We start from the raw sequence: 17,703 nt of genomic DNA, 5'->3' as shown, positions 1-17,703 counted from the left end.
CTAGCCAGTGAGAGTATAATCCTTTCCTGTTATGTCTGGCCAGGTAACTTTAGCCGTGTACTGCAGGACTTTACATGGCCTGGCTCATGTAACAGCAACCACTAACATGATAGAGCAACATTTTAGTCGGGGACCAGCATATCTTCCCTTCCCTCGCTTTCTCTTTCCTCTCTTTTTCTCTTTCACACTCTCTCGTCTTTACGTAGGCTTGTCTCGTTAAAAGCATCTTCGCTATCAGAGGCATTTAAGGGTTTGAACCGGAGTCACGATGATGACCCTCAGCCCACGAGGCCCTTGCGTGTGTTAAACCATCCTGGCATGGTTTCAATGGGCAACTATGTCTAATTGCTGGAGGGGGGAGCTGAAATAAATTCCCTGCCATCAATGAAGGGTGTGGTTGAAATGGAGGAGGGGGAGGAGAGGGTGACTGACTGAAGCTGATGGAAAGAGCTGGAGGAGACAGTTAGAGGACTGAGAGACTGGAAACAAGTGTCTCAGGTTCCCAGTCGCCGTTAACTAGTCGGCACCCTCCAAAGACAAAAGGTGTGTGTGTGTATTGTTAAGAGCAGGGGGACGCCCAGCCTGTAAATCTAAATGGGACCCACCTCTTCACACAGCCTATTCCAGACATCCTCTGTGTACTTTCAGGCTGACACCATGATTTACCTGTATGGGGCAGGGTGCGTGTGTGTGTGTTTCTCATCTGAGCCGTCATTGTTGTCTTCTGTCGGCCAACCACTGTTTTACACACCTGACCTCAGTGGGGTCACAGATAGATGGGGATTATGAGGGTTCCTACAGGACTCTTGTGAATGGGCTACTTATATACACTCCACGTGTGTGTGTGTGCGCACGTCTGTGTGGGACTGGGTGTGTATACACACGTGCATTCGCTCAACAGAAAAACATTTAGGGAAAGCAATCCTCCACACAAGATATATCATGTATAATGAATATCTTTTAGAGTAGATTGCTTTCCCTAAATGTTTTGCTGTTGCATTAACCGCTAAATGTGCTGTCAATCATTGTCCCTGCCAGTGAATAATAAAACCAGTGTGGAAGTTGAGCAGCCTCATTCCCCCAGCACCAGTCAAAAAAGCCGGGGCCCTCAGTGAGTGTGTGGTTTGTCTGTCTGACATTCCCCTCATCTCTCTGACCGCTGTGTTTATCTGACCGCAGGGCGACCGTAAGGGATCACCTTAATTGTGCAGCTGGAATGATGTCATCGATGCGATGATACGTCTGTGTCTCTCTGTGTGTGTGTGTGTGGTTCACAGGGAAGGTAGGACTCTAAAAAACACAGTGATCACAGGACATCTACTGTATCACGTCACATGGACACAGAACCGCAGACAGACGAAAACAACACACTCCACTCACAACTACACGTCAACTACCGAGCTAGAGCATCTAGTCCGAGTCTATATCCGAGTCTAGTCCGAGTCTAGTCCGAGTCTAGTCCGAGTCTAGTCCGAGTCTAGTCCGAGTCTAGTCCGTGTCTAGTCCGTGTCTAGTCCGTGTCTAGTCCGTGTCTAGTCCGTGTCTAGTCCGTGTCTAGTCCGTGTCTAGTCCATGGGCATGTGGAAGGCTGAATGTGTGTGGGACTGGGCATGGCTACCAAACGTGTGTATGTTAATTTGGTCACGTGTATTAGACTGTGTGTGTGTGTGTGTGTGTTTACACGCTGGTACAGGGAAGTCTAACCTGGGGATGGAGCCTACTCACCTGCAGGGTTGAGGTCTGTCATAGGGCGAGCGGTGGAGGAACACACACAACATGGTCAGACAGGGCCCAGGACACATCCCCCGTACCCATTTACTGTCCCTCCCTCCCTCCTTCCTTCCTTTCATCCCCACCAATCAAACAACTGGACAGGTGAGAGCAGACTGCTGGGGGGAATGGTGATCTCAGCTGTCCTCTGTCATCAGATGATGGAGACAAATAAAAGCCCCTTGTGAGTCTCCACGCTCTGTCTGCAAACGTGACCAACAGTCTCAAATGAACAGAAGACCAAGGCACTACCTGACACCCCTGCCAGACAGACAGCTGACAGAAAGAATAACAGACAGAATAACAGACATTACGGACAGAATAACCAACTGATAGAAAACAAAGGCTTTGACTACTGCAGCTACCGACAGCCAAGAACACCCAACAGCCAAACTCATTTTGCTCTACATAAATTCATCAACCCAGGAAACGAAATGGCTCAGTAAATTCCATTAACATCCAGCTGTGGACTGATTCATCCAGTGATGATTCAATAGAAGAAAAAAGAGGGACGCCAACTCCGGTGTTTTTTAAAAGATCAACGAGGCACAATTAATTAAACAATTAATTAAACAATTAACTACACAGCAAGTCGCATGACACTGAGTGAAGTTCAGCAAATGCGTTCCACTAAGTGAAGAACGACTACCTCACTGACTAATGAGCCTCTAATTGCTCCAGCAGCCTAGCAGCACAGTCAGTGAGGGAGGACGACGTATTCAAGGCCCTGGTGCTGTGCTTGTGTACTTCACGCTTCGTTAACGCTGACGAAAGCCGGCCAGAGGTGGAGAGGACGTGCGTAGCCGGGGGCTGACCGACAACCTTCTGGCGCTATAGGCAAAACAGGTCAGAAAGAGCAGAACCCACCGACAGGATGGAGACAGACAGATAGCCTAGTGGTCAACAGAGTTAAAGTAAACAAATGTCACGGGTTCTGAGACGATAAGGTCTCATCTGTCCCTGTGGGAGCAAGACGGTTAACCCTAACTGTTCCCTGGTCGTTGCCGTAAATAAGAATGTGTTCTTAGCATATTCACCTGGTAAAATAACAAAACTGATTCAGGTACAGACAGCCACAGACGAGGGCCTGGCGTGACTGAACTAATTGATGAACGGAGTCAACTTGGTCCTGCTGGATGGTTGGGAGTGCAATGCTCCTGAGCCCTTTGATGGCCTTAGGGAGAGGAGGCAGCAGAAGGCTCCCAGTGAGGTGGGGGTAAACACAGGAAGTCCCCTGTATAGACTGACGCATTCCACCACATGGCTAGCTAACATGGTGATTGACAGCTAGAAAGTGTGATTTACCTGACATTTCATTGGAGGACAGAGGAGACGAGGGGAGAGCTAATGAATATTAATAGCGCTGTGTCTAAACCCACCCAGAGGGCTAGACCGTCTACAAACAAACAGAGAAACGGAGCTGGCCAAGCAGCCTGATAAGATCCCCTTCAACACAGGTGTTTGCAGCCAACCCTGCTGGCACTGGTGCCAGTAATAAAGTGCTTCTCCCCCCCTGCTGTCAGTTTAACGGACCGCTGCACTGTGAGCCCTTTCCTACCTGTGATAGAAGAATGATCTACTGCTCCAAAACACAACTGCCATCACTCTGTGAAAAGCCCCAGACTCCTCTCTTTTCCAGCCACGCTTTTTTTAGCATCACAATAAAAAAGAAAAAGAAAAACCTGATATTTCCAAGCCATTTCACATTTAATGTACTTTCAGGGAAGGTTTCCATGAGGCGCTGCCACGGACACAGGCCAAAGGAAACAATAGCACAAATGACGCTTTTTTTGTGAAACGCTTGGAATCAAGTGAAATGATAATAAAAAAAATACCGTGACATTTTAATTTAAATAAAGAGGGGCTTGTTGGTTAGAGGGGAGAGTAATGTCTTCCAGAAATACGTATTGCCTGGAACCAGATGCTTTGATAGACGGAGTGCGGAGTTCAGGCCGCTGTTACCCTTTCAGTGGTTTTAACGGGTACAGCCAGATGTCAGTATGGTTACAGCCAAACGTCAGTGCTGTTACATTCCAACCTGTGCCAAACGGAGCTTAAGCAGTCAGATGTCAAACTGATCAAATCAGTGCTCTTCCTGTCAGTCCAACTATTAACAGTCAGATGCCAGTATAGTTACTATGGGAACAGTTACAGAGGGATGTTAAAACTTTTACAGACATATCTAGATGTCAGCCTGGCTGTTAGTGCTGGCCCAGTCATCGAAGGCTGCCAGTTAAAATCCCCTAGCTGACAAGGGGGTTTTCTCCAACCAAATTCCTTGCCTCATTGTTTCTCTCTTGCTTCCTTTTAGAAAAAAATTATAATTGATGAGAAAAAGCAAGGAGATTGAAAAAGGCCTGGGTGCCTCACAAATTGACTACATTTACAGGGGTGGATCCCAAAATAAATGTGTAAAGAGAAAGTTGTGATAAAACCATAGCATAAGATTCACATGCAGGATTTTCTCTTTTGACATTACACTGATTCAAAGGGGTGTGGCAGAAATCACAGCACTTCTGCGGAAGGACACGTATGATTTATCCTTGTTGAAAAGGCTAACTCTATCTCCTTTGTAGCCTTGGGCGGTCCAGTACTCGGAACCACTGCCTCTGCCGCACATGTACTGCTGAAGCATGGGTTGGAATGCAATTTCAGCAAAAACTTTCCCCTCGTATGTTTCCCTACTGTCTCGATCCATAAGCCATAAAGAAATCCCTGAAAAAAATGCATAAGAAGTGTACCCTCGAGCAAGGCACTTAGCTCTAATTGCTTCAGGGAGGCCGTTGCTAATCGCAGGCGCAGGCCGTAGCCCCACCACAGAGGGTTTATACCCAGAGGCGCAACTAACACAACACATAAAGACTTCCAGGAAAACTTGGGAACAGATCAGATGGGGTTCGGGGTTTCACACGTCAATAGGAGTAGTGACAAAATGTCTCCTTAGTTCTTCTCTAAATCTAAACGGGAAACCCAGATTGGAGCCAATGTCTCAGGCAGCTGACAGCGTTATTGAAACCACATGATGGCAAAAAAAAATGAACATTTTATTGTGTCAAAAACAAGTTTGGATTGAAGATGAGGAGTGTGAGTGTACCTGTAGAGGTACAGTAGGACACAGCCACGTCTCCAGTCAGGTCAGCTGGTGGGTAGGGTCCATTCAAGAAGGCAGAGAAGGCCACCACCGTGGTAGAACCAACACCTGTAGAACAGCAACACCGTAGGGTAAGACACAACACACTCTGACATGCCAGAACCACACGACCACTCAGCACTTTCAAAATGTGGAAAGGAAACTGGATTCTGGACGCTGACCAGGCTACCCAGGCTTGAAAACATACAGTCACAACCTCTCACTCTAACACATGGTAACATACTCAAACATATCAACCAGAGGTGTGGACAGAGGAGTTAACAACACTAACCAGACAACTATTACCACACGCGCGCACACACACACGCACGCGCACACACACACACGCACGCACACACACACACACACACGCACGCACGCACGCACGCACGCACGCACATGGGCCTATGGCAAAACTCTGATCTCATTTTAATACAGTTTCAATTCCCTAACAGAGCCACAAAAAGTCAGAGACAGCGAGTGAGAAGGAAAGCAATAGAAATGCAAGAGAGAGAAATTAGAGGGCAAAGAGAGATCAAAAACAGACGGCGAGGAAAGGCCATATTTCAGCTAATGGCTTTAAAGGGAAATTGAGCCAAGTTGCACAAACATGTGCACACACTGGTACAGACACACACACAGGCCTGTTTGAAGGGGCACACCCACCAAGCGTCAGGTGGCGTGGTAATGGGGCGTGATGTGTGGAGCCCAGAGCAGAGTGGGGTCGGCACAGGTGACCGAGCCACGGGTATGTTCCAGGACTCCCCCAGTACACACATTAAGCTGTCTGTCCAGATTACTTTTCTTTGTTAGCCTCCCACTCTCTGGGCCCTTCCTGGTCTTTATAGAAATATGAAAAATGTTAATTTCCAAATGAAGGAAATAGTTCAAATGACAGACGATAAAATGATGGCAGGACAAATCTCCCTTAGTGACCAACTTAACCTAAAACCTTGTTGTTGTGGCCAAAGAATTAACCCATAGAAATATGTTGGCAAATCTGTCTAGCATAGCGGCTTGACCGATTAACTATAAAACTGAATAGGCAGACCGTTAAATGGATTCTGTTTCTATGATGGCATATATTAGTGATCAGCAACTACAATCTGAATAAGCCCTGAGCAATATTCTAAATAAAAGCTGTAAAGCATGTATTCAAAAATTCTTAATTTATTGCAGAAGTATTCACCCCGTTGTGTCAATATTTGGGCACCTTTGGCAGCCATGAGTCCATTTGGATAAGTCACTACCAGTTTTGCACATCTGTATACAGCAATATTTGCCCAGTCATCTTTGTAAAGTTGGTCATGCTCCATTAAAGTGGATGGGGACTTTTGGGGACACATTCAACTCCTTCCATAAACTATCAATTAGATTGAGGTCCGGTCTTTCATTGGGCCACTCAAGGAGATTCACAATCTTGTCATGAAGCCACTGCAACACTGTCTTGGCTGTTTGGTTTGGGTTGCTGTCGTGCTGAAAGAGAAATCTTCACCCCAGTCTGAGGCCCTGGGTGCTCTGGATCAGCTTTCCTTTTACAATCCTTGGGATGCGGTGTAAGAAAATCAGAATGCAAATCATTTAAACCCTATATTCAATAGAAAATAGTACAAAGATAAACGTATCAAATGTTGAAACCGAGAAATGTTATTGTTTGGGTTTCACCAATCTGACTGCACAGGCAAATAGTGCAACACTAAGAATTACATTTCTCAACATAAAATTTGGAGTTTGGAGAGCTCATCTATGGTACATAATATGATTCAAAGATTCTGAGAATCCAGAGAAATCTCTGTACGCAAGGGGCAAGGGCGAAAACCAGTACTGGATGGCAGTGATCTTCGGCCTCTCAGGCAGCACTGCATTAACAAGAGACACGATTCGGTAGTGGACCTCACTTCATGGTTTCAGGAACACTTCTGAACACCATTGTCTGTGACACAGTACGTCACTGTGCCCACAAATGCAAGTTAAAACTCTACCATGCAAAGAAGAAACCAGATACACACAAGATCCAGAAATGCAGCTGCCTTCTCTGGGACCGAGTTCATTTAAGATGGACTGAGGAGAAGTGGAAAACTGTCTTGTGGTCGGACTAATCAAAATGTATATTCTTTTGGGGAATCATGGACGCCACATCCACCGGAGTAAAGAGGAGAGGGGCCATCCGGCTTGTTATCAGCACACAACTCAAAAGCCAGCATCAGTTTTGGTAAGGGGGTGCATTAGTGCACATGGCATGGGTGACTTGCACATCTGTGAAGGCACCATTAATGTTGAACCAAAAAAGACAGGTTTTAGAGCAACTTATGCTGCCATCCAGATAATTTCTTTTAGTGGGAAGGCTTTGCTTATTTCAGCAAGACAATGCCAAACAACATTCAGTATGTATTACAACAGCATGGCTCTGCAGTAAAAGAGTTTGGGTGCTAAACTGGCCTGCCTACAGTCCAGACCTGTCGCCCGTTGAAAACATTTGGCTCCTTATGAAACAAAAAATATGACAAAGGAGACCCCGAACTGTTGAGAAGCAGAAATCCAATATCAAGCAAGACTAAACTACAGCAAATGGTCTCCTTTGTTCCCAAATGCTTACAGAGTGTTGTTAAAAGAAGAGGAGATGTAACAGAGTGGTAAACATGGTAAAGTCCAAACTCTTTTGAAATGTGTTGCTGGCATCAAATTCAAAATGGGCATATATTTTTCCAAAAACAATACATTTTTCTCAGTTTCATGATTTGATATTTTGTCTTTGCAGTATTTTCAATTACAAAATAGGGATACATTTGCCTACCAGTCGAAACAGGTCTACAGAGGATGCCATCTCCACAGCTTTACACTCTGCCCAGACCCACCTGGACAAAATCAAAACCTATGAGAGAATGCTATTCATAGACTTTAGCTCAGCATTGGTGGGCTGAGGCTGGTCAACAAACTCCATGACCCGTGGATCAACCCCTCTCTGCAGCTGGACTTGGGACTTCCTAACCAACAGACCCAAGTCTCTCAGGTTAGATAACTTCACCTCCTCCACCCTAATCCTGAAACCTGGTGATCCACAAGGCTGTGTGCTGAGCCCACTCCTGTACTCCTTCTTCACCAACGACTGCGTACCTGTACAGAGTTCCAACACCATTGTCAAGTTTGCAAACGACACCACAGTGGGCCTGATCAGTGACAATGACGATTCAGCCAACAGGGAGGATGTCAAGTGCCTAGCAGCATGGTGTGCTGACAACAACCTGGCCTTCAATGCAAGAAAGACCAAGGAGCTCATTGTGGTTTACAGGAAGTCTAAAGGATGCAGTCACACCCCAGGTCTCATCGATGGATCTGAGGTGGAGCGTGTCCAGCTTCAAATTCCTGGGTGTCCACATCTCCGAGGACCTCTCCTGGACCCTCAAAAAGACAGGCCTGGTCAAAAAGGCACAGTGGCGCCTGTACGTTTTGAGGAGGCTGTCCTCCAAGATCCTTGTGAACTTATACCGTTGCACAATCGAGAGCATTCTGAGTAACTGCTCCACAGTGTGATTTAGTGGTTGCTCTGTAGCTAACCAGAAGGTGGTAAAAACCGCCCAGCACCCAGACATTGCACACCTCCAGCACAAGGGGTGTCTGCACAGGGCGCACAGCATCATCAGGGACTCATCACATCCAGGCCACAAACTGTTTGCCCTCCTACCATCAGGCATGCGGTCCAGGTCTCTTCAGTCCCGCACCAGCAGGCTCAAGAACCATTTCTTCCCATCCACTGTCATCCTGCTGAACTATATGACCCACCACAAACCATACCCCCCCCCTCTCATGGACCTTGTTGCACTACTCCATTTGTACTACTGGACTCTGACACTGCCTTGCAAAGTCTGATAATGGAAGTTTTCTGTTGTTACAGTTACCCGTCTACCTCAGGAACCTCACTGCTGCTATCCTTGCATTTCAGTTGCACATGCTACCTTACTCCTTCAATTCGCCTCAATTGCACATTTAGAATGCCATTTAGAATTGGCATTTATACCCACACAACTATTTATCCCAGTTGTAACATACACTATACTTAATACTTCTACATTTTTCTGCCCTTCTCTATTTGTCTTAATTGCACATTTAGTATTGTCATTTGTACTGCATTTGCCTTCATTGCACATCTATACATTCCACTTGTAATGTACAGTACATATACTTAATACTTGTACATTTCTGCTCTCTTCTATTTGCACTTATGATTAGATGCTAACTGCATTTCATTGTACTGTATTTGTACTTGTTCAATGACTATAAAGTTGAATCTAATCTAAATGATTTGCACATCATTGCATTCTGTTTCTATTGGCATTTTACGCAGCGTCCAAACATTTTTGGAAACGGGGTGGTATAAACTCACTGTTTTTTTGCCAAGATTTGAGAAGAGTTTCCTCTGCCACTCTCACATGAAGCACCCTGGCGATGTGGCATTCTAAGCAGTGTCTCCCAGCACAGCCGTGGAAGACAGTAACTCCTTAGAGTTGCCGTAGGTGTCTTAATGGCCTCCATGACGAGTGCCCTTCTTGCCCTGATACTCAGTTTAAATGCCTGTTATAGACAAATTCACAGTTGTGAATCATATTCTACCCATTTCTTAATAATAGGCTTTAATGCGCTCTGGGGGAGATTCAATGCCTTGGAAATGTTCTTATATCCTACCCCTGATTGGTGCTTTTGAAAAACATTACTCCAGATTTGCTTTAAATGTTCCTTTGTCTTCATGACATAGTTTTTGTGAGGAATTGTACTACCCATCTGTGGGACATCCCAGAGACAGGTGTATTTCACCTGAAATTATGTGAAACCACCGCTCAACTGGTTACACCACCGCTCAACTGGTTACACCACCGCTCAACTGGTTACACCACCGCTCAACTGGTTACACCACGGCTCAACAGGTTACACCACCGCTCAACTGGTTACACCACGGCCCAACAGGTTACACCACGGCTCAACAGGTTACACCACAGCTCAACAGGTTACACCACAGCTCAACAGGTTACACCACAGCTCAACAGGTTACACCACAGCTCAACAGGTTACTCCACAGCTCAACAGGTTACACCACAGCTCAACAGGTTACACCATAGCTCAACTGGTTACACCACAGCTCAACTGTTTACCCCACAGCTCATTCAAGTGTGTCATAGCAATGTAGTGAATACTTTTGCAATTAATTACATTCTTGTTTTGTACTGGCCATTAATTTAGAGCAATTGGATATTTTATTTTCACTTTGAAATAGTGGACTTATTCTGTGTTAATCAGTGGAAAAAATGAATCAATTTTGATTTCTTGTTATAACACACTGACATGTAGAAAGGTCCAAGGGGGTGAATACTTTTGAGAGCCACTGTAACCGGAGCTCAACGCATTTTACTTCATAGCTTTTTGAGCTCACTGCCTTTTATTTTATAGCTCCATAACCTCATAGCTTTGTTTTCCAAAATAAGCCAACTTCTTGTTGGATTGGCATCAATCATTACTGAGCTGCTCCACTAGGACGTTTATTAAGAGGCTTATAATGTTAAGTGGTCTATAATGTAGCTGACACATATAGATTTACTCATAATATTCTACATCCTGGGTCTACCCTCCATTCCTAAGCCTGGGCCTTAATGTCTTTAATGAAATAATTAGACATGGACCGTTTCAAGTGGAGAGAGGCAGCTTATTATGTGATTACAGAATGATAGTAGGCTATCATGGCCCAGCTGCCTCTCACTTCACTTCACTGCCTGACAACTCATTTCATAGGTTACACTGTTAGCCCTAGCATTTTCACAACCAACATTTTAGGAAGGAGAAAAGAGATGCACCCATGGCTTTGATTAATAGGTACTTTGAACAGTTTGAGTCCTCAGATTGTAGGCCTACATTTCCATTCAGAAAGTTTCCTGAATGCATTTTAAATATGTCAGAGTATATGTCACTGTATTAAAGTGGGACAACGCCTAAGGTAAGCTCGGGTTGATAATGGGACTTAAATCAAAATGAGTGTTCCCCTTTGGAGAATCAGGTGCTGATCAGATGTCTCCTTCTCCTCTGACACCGGAGACAAGGGGGTACTGCCCACCAGCTCAAATACTGTTCAACTGTGCGTGGGAGCAGTCAAAGGTCAGACGAGAACACTTAACGTGAGCACACAGAAAGCCGGGAAAGGCGAAGTGGCAGTGTAAAGGAAAATGGAACAGACAGATTACAACGAGACAGAGCATCAAGGGAAGAAAAAGGACTGGGAGAGGAGCCAGAGAGGGAAAGCACTTTCTCTGACAGTGTGACCGTCTCCCCCACCCCGCCGCTCCCCCGCTCTCTCCCTACATCTCTATCACTCCATTTCTCAAAACAGGCGGCAGGCTTTTAACCCCTTGACCCTGTCGCCACGAGCAAATACTGACCAGACGGGCTAAGTGTTGCTACGCCATTATCGGCTGTGGTAGAACAACAACAACAAGAGAGCAGGACACATTCCCCTCTCCTCTCCTCCCTTTGCCCACTCTCGACCTCCCTCAGGGCCTGAGTTAAGCCCAGGACATCTCACTTTGACCTTGGGTGACCTCGGACGCCTGGGAAGACAGGTCAATAGGGGTCGGCAGGGTGGTGACACACAAAGAACAGAGAGGGAAAGTGGGCTGAACAGGGTTCCTGGTGTGAAGCGCGCGTGTGTGTGCGTGTGTGTGTATGTGCGCCACACAGAGAATCATTGTGTGTGGGTGAGATCGTAAAATACTGTCAGAATGAGACCATGTTTGTTCATGCGTGTGAGTATGTATACAAGACTATTAAACTTTGTACTGTTTTGCCGTTAAGGTGTGTGTGTGTGTGTGTGTGTGTGTGTGTGTGTGTGTGTCATACATGTGGAGGCACACTGGGGAACTCGAGTACAGATTAGAAGGGTGCTAAAAGGCCACCTTTGACATATTTGGGTCAAGAACTGGTTTAAATCCCTGTTTGAAAAATCCATCCAAAATCTCTGTTACAATTCTCTCCACAAAGGACCACCAGATAAGACTGTTTGAATACATGAACACACTTCTTAAGTGTGATCAGTGTGGTGTAAGTACTAGAGAGCTGCCCTGCCCAGGTCACTGGTTTACATATTTACTACTGAAAGGCTGCGGAATCCAAGTTTCAACGTCTGCATCTTCTAACGCTTTGGTAAATCCACTGGAATTCAATCACTCCTTAAGATTTCGACTAAACATTCCAGGCACATCGGCCCATAGTTAATGTGTTTAAACAGTAAATTTCAGTCCCGAATGCCTAAACATTCAGGAGATTAAGGTTTTGCATAACCATTAGATAACCTTGTCCTCATCAATAGAAAAATATAAACTGTTGAGGTGTGATCCTGACATATAGTAATTCAAAGCTATCACAAACCTTTGTAATATATTGATGATAAAAATACATTTATACAAAATATTTTGTTAAAACATAAGGTAAATAATGGTAGAACAAAAACAATGATTATTTTCATAATTTGGAGCGTAGACCCTACTTTACATAACATGCAAGTTAAATGCCAACCATCAGTTCAAATGCTAAAAAGTTGTCACTATTTATGTACAACAAACACACTAATGACCTGGCGGTGTCTCCAAAATAGGACCATTAGTAAATGTTTTGTTGGTCAGGTGCAAAAAGTTACTTTCAGCATTTCTACAATGGGAAAACACGGCATGTACAGAAGTTTTAGTTCCACTATAAAGAGGTGATGTCAAAATGGGACTGAAATCAAAAGGATTTAGCAGATTATGAGGAAAGAATGAAAACTAGCAGACACTGCAGCTCTCTACGATCAATAAAATGAATGGAATGTTAATTGAATAATTGTCCCTAATCTAGAAATGTACAGGTTAGTGATTTAAATCAGAAGAGAGACAGATATATATACACAGAGAGAGAGAGAGAGAGAGAGAGAGAGAGACAGTGAGAACAAAGAGCCAGTGTGGAGTGGATAGGGGGATTGGGTTGCCATCTGAGACGAATAAAGAATAAAATAACAATAAAAATCAGAAGGCGCTACCTCCCCCGCGAACCCAGGACAGGCCAAGCCGAGCGGGGGATGGGGTTTCTAAACAGTGGATCATGCGGTGGCAAACACACACACAGTCAAAGAATTAAAGACACATGGGCACAAGTTGGATGGTTCCAGACTCACATACTCCAACACACTGAGGCTAAATGCTCAGCTCAAACTCCCCAGCCACCAGGATAAAACATACACATAAGATGAGGTGGGCAGTGTGAGACAGAAATCTGTAGGCAGAAATTCAGTCAGAAAATGTGAGAGATGGAAAGATCAAAATGAATTGAGAGAAAAACAGGAGAAAGATCTCATTTTTGAAAGATAGAGGAGGGACACTGTAGAGCCAAAACATTATGACCACCTGCCTAGAATGCTGATGGTCCTCCGTGTGCTGCCAGAACAGCCCTGATCCGTCGAGGTATGGACTCTACAAGACCCCTGAAGGTGTCCTGTGGTATCTGGCACCAAGAAGTTGGCAGCAGATCCTTTGAGTCCTGTAAGTTGTGAGGAGGAGCTGCTGTGGATCAGACCTGTCCAGCACATCCCACAGATGCTCAATCGGATTGAGATCTGGGGAATTTGGAGGCCTGGGCAACTCCTTTCACTCTTTACAATGTTCCTTAAACCATTCCAAAACAATGTGTGCAGTGAGGCAGTGCGCATTATCCAGCTGAAAGAGGCCACTGCCATCAGGGAATACAACTGCCATGAAGGGGTGTACCTGGCATGCAATGATGTTTATATAGTTGGCACGTGTCAAGATGACATCCACATGAATGCCCGGACCCAGGGCTTCCCTGCAGAACATTTCCCAGAGCATCACACTCCCTCCACCATATTGTCGTTTTCCCACAGTACATCCTGGTGCCATCACTTCCCCAGGTAAATGGCGCACATGTACAAGGCCGTCCACGTGATGTACAAGAAAACGGAAATCATTGGACCAGGCGCTCTTGTTCCAGTGCTCCAAGGCCCTGTTCTGACGCTCGTGTGCCCAATGAAGACAGCAGGGTACGATGTACTATGTCTGGTGACACATCACTCCCATAACCACCATTAACATTTTCTATGACTTGTGCCACAGTAGATCCGGCCGTTAGGATCAGACGGGATAGCCTTCGTTTCCCTTGCGCATTGATAAGCCTTGGGGGCTCAACACCATGTCACCTGTTTTTGGTTTGTCCCTCCTCTGACCACTGTCGGTAGGTACTCGCCCCTGCTGACCGGGAGCACCCCACAAGCCTTGCCGTTCCAGAGATGCTCTGACCCAGTTGTCTGGCCATAATAATGTGGCCCTTGTCAAATTTGCTCAGGTCTTTACTCTTGTCCATTTCTCCTGCATCCAACACGTTGACTATGAGAACTGATTGTTCCCTTACCATCTAATCTAACCCAGACATTGACATGTGACCTTGTTAGGAGATGATCAACATTATTCACTTCCCCTGTGAGTGGTCATAATGTTTTGGCTCATCAGTGTATGTGTAGCCATTCACTTGAATGGGTAACTGTGTCCAAACATTTGACTGGTACTGAATATATAAATATAAATTTGTGTGTACAGCACCATGAAGCATTTTTGCCAGACCGCGTAAGCAGAGCTGGCCAAGAAGAGCGAATGTCTCTTACTGAGTGAGTGAGTGAGTGAGTGAGAGGGTGAGTGACCCTTGCTAAATAGCGTAGTGGTTAGAGAAGCGGACTGCCATGTGGACGACCAGTGTTCGACCCTCACCACGTACAGAACAAAGGATGCATTAGGATTCATTCAGGTTAGACACAAACTAGACTGGCTAAAGGCTTCAGTAACTACGCCATAGTGAGCCTAAAATAAAACTGTTTACGGTTATATTGTGACTATTTCTGGTGGATGTCTGAAGTGCGCATCCATGCATTCTATTTGGGATGATATAGATCACAACCCCCATGCAATAAAAGAGGAGGGGTTTTCACGATTCTCTTGTCTTTTCACTTGACTAAAAAAGTCAGTTATCGTCACCTATATTGATAGTTATTGTATTAATGTCATTCACGAATGAAAGAAAAACAAATGTTGTTGTGCCATGAAATGAAGTAGCTTTAGCAGGGTAAAGTTCATCTTCAGTCTCGCTAGATATTGCTCAATTCTTATAACTAATTTAAGTAGTAAGTAAACACTAGTAGGTCTATTACTGGCTAATAAGCTGTTAAAACGGCCTAGTGAAAAAAGCCATACAGTTCACAGATGCTATTTGTGGTGGAAGTAAACTTAATACAAAACGTTAGACAGTGTAACACAATGATTAATGGTGTCGAGCTAAATATTCAAACTTGGCGTGATGTTAATGATCTAATGATGCAATTTTCTGACAAGGTAGTATGTCCCAATCGGTCCCAATACTGGCATACTAGCATACTATATATAAAACAGTACGTACTACACCTTGATACGCAAAGTACAAACTTGTAGAACGTAATATGTAGTATGCGATTTGAGATTCAGCCAATGCTTTTGATTTCCTCGTAGTTCACATAGCATAGTGGTTGGCTATTCAAGTGCCATTGTTTTCTAAAGCAACGAACCAGCCATGGAGTGATTGAAGTCATAGCTATTAGCTAGCCATCTACAGTAAACTATTTCAAATGTAATGCGTTAAATGTAGTGTAGCTACCCTGTTAAACCTGTTGTTGGTTTGGATGTTAGCTAATGTAGGGAACTAGTTTCAAGGTCCATGGAGTTTAACAATGCAGAAGTATACCAACACCACACCTCTGCACACGTGTATCTTAGTTAAAAACACAGTCTATCACATGGGAGACCCCGGTTTGAATCCAGGGAGGGCAACATCACTCATCCCCTTTTAATCATGGGCTGGCCGAACTAGGCTTGCCTGGTTCCTTTTTTTGTTTGGGGACAGTAGCAAATCTTGGTGGCAGCCTTGAAAAAATCTCTATAAGAGCAAGATGTAAAATAGTCCATAAAGTCTTAAACAACATTCAGGGTTCTCCAGGCCTCTCTCACTGCTGCTAAGATCAGAGTTCATGACTCCACCGAAACACTTCGGCGGAAACCATTGGTCACTAAGAAGTTAAGGCCGATTTCCTGTTGGCTAAAAGATGTTGTGGCGGGACCTGAAAGAAGCTGGTAATGTAATTCCGTATGGCAGAACTCCATGGTGCTGTGGTAGACCAATCACAACAACTAGTTGTTTGTTTTCAGGTGGCATAAAACAAACAACATCCTGGTGGCGTACAGGTGGCGTAACCAGTTGCTGAATCTAAAGGGGCAATAACATTCCTCACAGGGGGTTACAGTAGGAGTTGCAAAAATGTGTTAGTCAGTCACATCCCTGTGGAGAAATGTTGGCCCACTCCTCCATGTAGAAGTACTCTACCTCAGTGAAATTGCTGGTTTTTGAGTAGAAAGCGCTTGCCTGGCACAATATATCAATAGGGGCGTAGGTCTGGTCTTGTGGGCATGTGTGTGTGGACTAAACTATACTTCCAGAAGACATAGTATGAGCCAAATCATTTCCTTCTGGACCAAATCATTCAATGAGTCAAAGGTCCCATTAAATGTTTAAATGGCTGATTTGGCCCGTTCAGGCCAACTATACTGTACATCTGTTCAAGGTCAAACTACTGTAGGTGGTCCTGGAAATCTTACACCAAACCTTTCTATGCTGGGCCAAACAAGTCCATGGTAGGGTCAGGTGGGGTGGGAAGTGGTGTGTGTGTATTGAGGAGTGTGTGTATGTGTTGAGGAGTGTGTTTTTGTGTGTGTGGTTAGGAGCTTGGGTTTCACAGCAAAGGACTGCTGATAGACTGGTGAACAGCAGCGCCACATTTCTGTGTGTGGAAGACAAAGAGTGTGACATAAACACTCAGAGTCATCGCTGTGTGTGCGGGCGTGTGCGTGTATTGATTCTGCTTTATTGTGATGACTGCTATGGAAACATACTCATCACCTAACTAATCCTTTAGCTGTCATGACCTACATCAAGCAATCGTAACGGCAAGTGTGGTCTGTGCCTGGCCCAAATGTTGTTCTATAATCTCTTACAGCTCTGCTCGCAGAGATACGGACCCTAAATCCACACTTTTATCGCAGCAACGTTTCCACATCACATGATCCAGCTTTTCATTCACAAAAGCTCAGAGCCCTTCCCTCTGTTTGCACGGCTCTCAGACCCAGTAACAACACTTGATAACATGGAACAGGATTCTAAGAACTGGGACAACTGTGGCAGTGGGCAATTCTGATTGCACTTGGGGAGAGTTGACCGTGTACTGGTTTGACCACGTCAAGGTGAGATTACAGACCTTTTCCTGTCTGCTATCTCTCTAGTCTAGCACCCATAATGTTTGAGCACACACAAGAATGGACACTTCCTTCTTTCATTCTTTCCCTCCCTGGCTAGACCTTGCCCTAAAAAGAAAGGTCAGCAAGGAGAGAGAGAGAGCGAAAGCGAGAGTAAAAGAGGGATAGATTTACCCAAAGGTTCCAACACAAACTGCTCCTGGCTGACAGCCAGGGGAGGCTGGACACACACAGTCAGCTTAGGACCCGGCAGTGAGCAGCGACTTTTCACCTTGATCTATGAGACAGACAGACAGACAGAGAGCACATGACATTGGCCTTGACAAATGCTTTGATGTATGTGTGTGTGTATGTGTGTGTGTGTGTGTGGGGGGGGGGGGGGGTTGGTAGAAATACCTTCACTGTGACGGAGGGAACGGGAAAACCTTCCATGTCTGAGATGACAGCTTTCTG

At 45.0% G+C, this 17,703-nt stretch overlaps 1 protein-coding gene across 5 annotated transcripts in view; it reads right to left on the bottom strand.

Annotated features, from left to right (window-relative positions):
• The window catches only part of bbs9 (Bardet-Biedl syndrome 9), a 161,779-nt gene that overhangs the window by 118,874 nt on the left and 25,202 nt on the right, over positions 1-17,703 (bottom strand). For 4 of the 5 annotated variants that reach the window (XM_034289085.1, XM_034289084.1, XM_020041396.2 and 1 more), the window contains exons 12-15: positions 17,647-17,700; positions 17,425-17,527; positions 4,865-4,969; positions 1,726-1,740 (exon numbers count right to left, since the gene is read on the bottom strand). In XM_034289085.1, coding sequence (XP_034144976.1) covers positions 1,726-1,740; positions 4,865-4,969; positions 17,425-17,527; positions 17,647-17,700 — 277 coding nt within the window. The remainder of the gene's footprint in view (positions 1-1,725; positions 1,741-4,864; positions 4,970-17,424; positions 17,528-17,646; positions 17,701-17,703) is intronic. The other variant, XM_034289086.1, reaches the window with a different exon arrangement.

The sequence above is a fragment of the Esox lucius genome, chromosome 20 (genome assembly GCF_011004845.1).
Source record: "Esox lucius isolate fEsoLuc1 chromosome 20, fEsoLuc1.pri, whole genome shotgun sequence".
In the NCBI taxonomy this organism is placed as follows: domain Eukaryota; kingdom Metazoa; phylum Chordata; class Actinopteri; order Esociformes; family Esocidae; genus Esox; species Esox lucius.
Note: the sequence above shows the minus strand (reverse complement) of the source record. Positions and strands in the feature narration are given on the sequence as shown.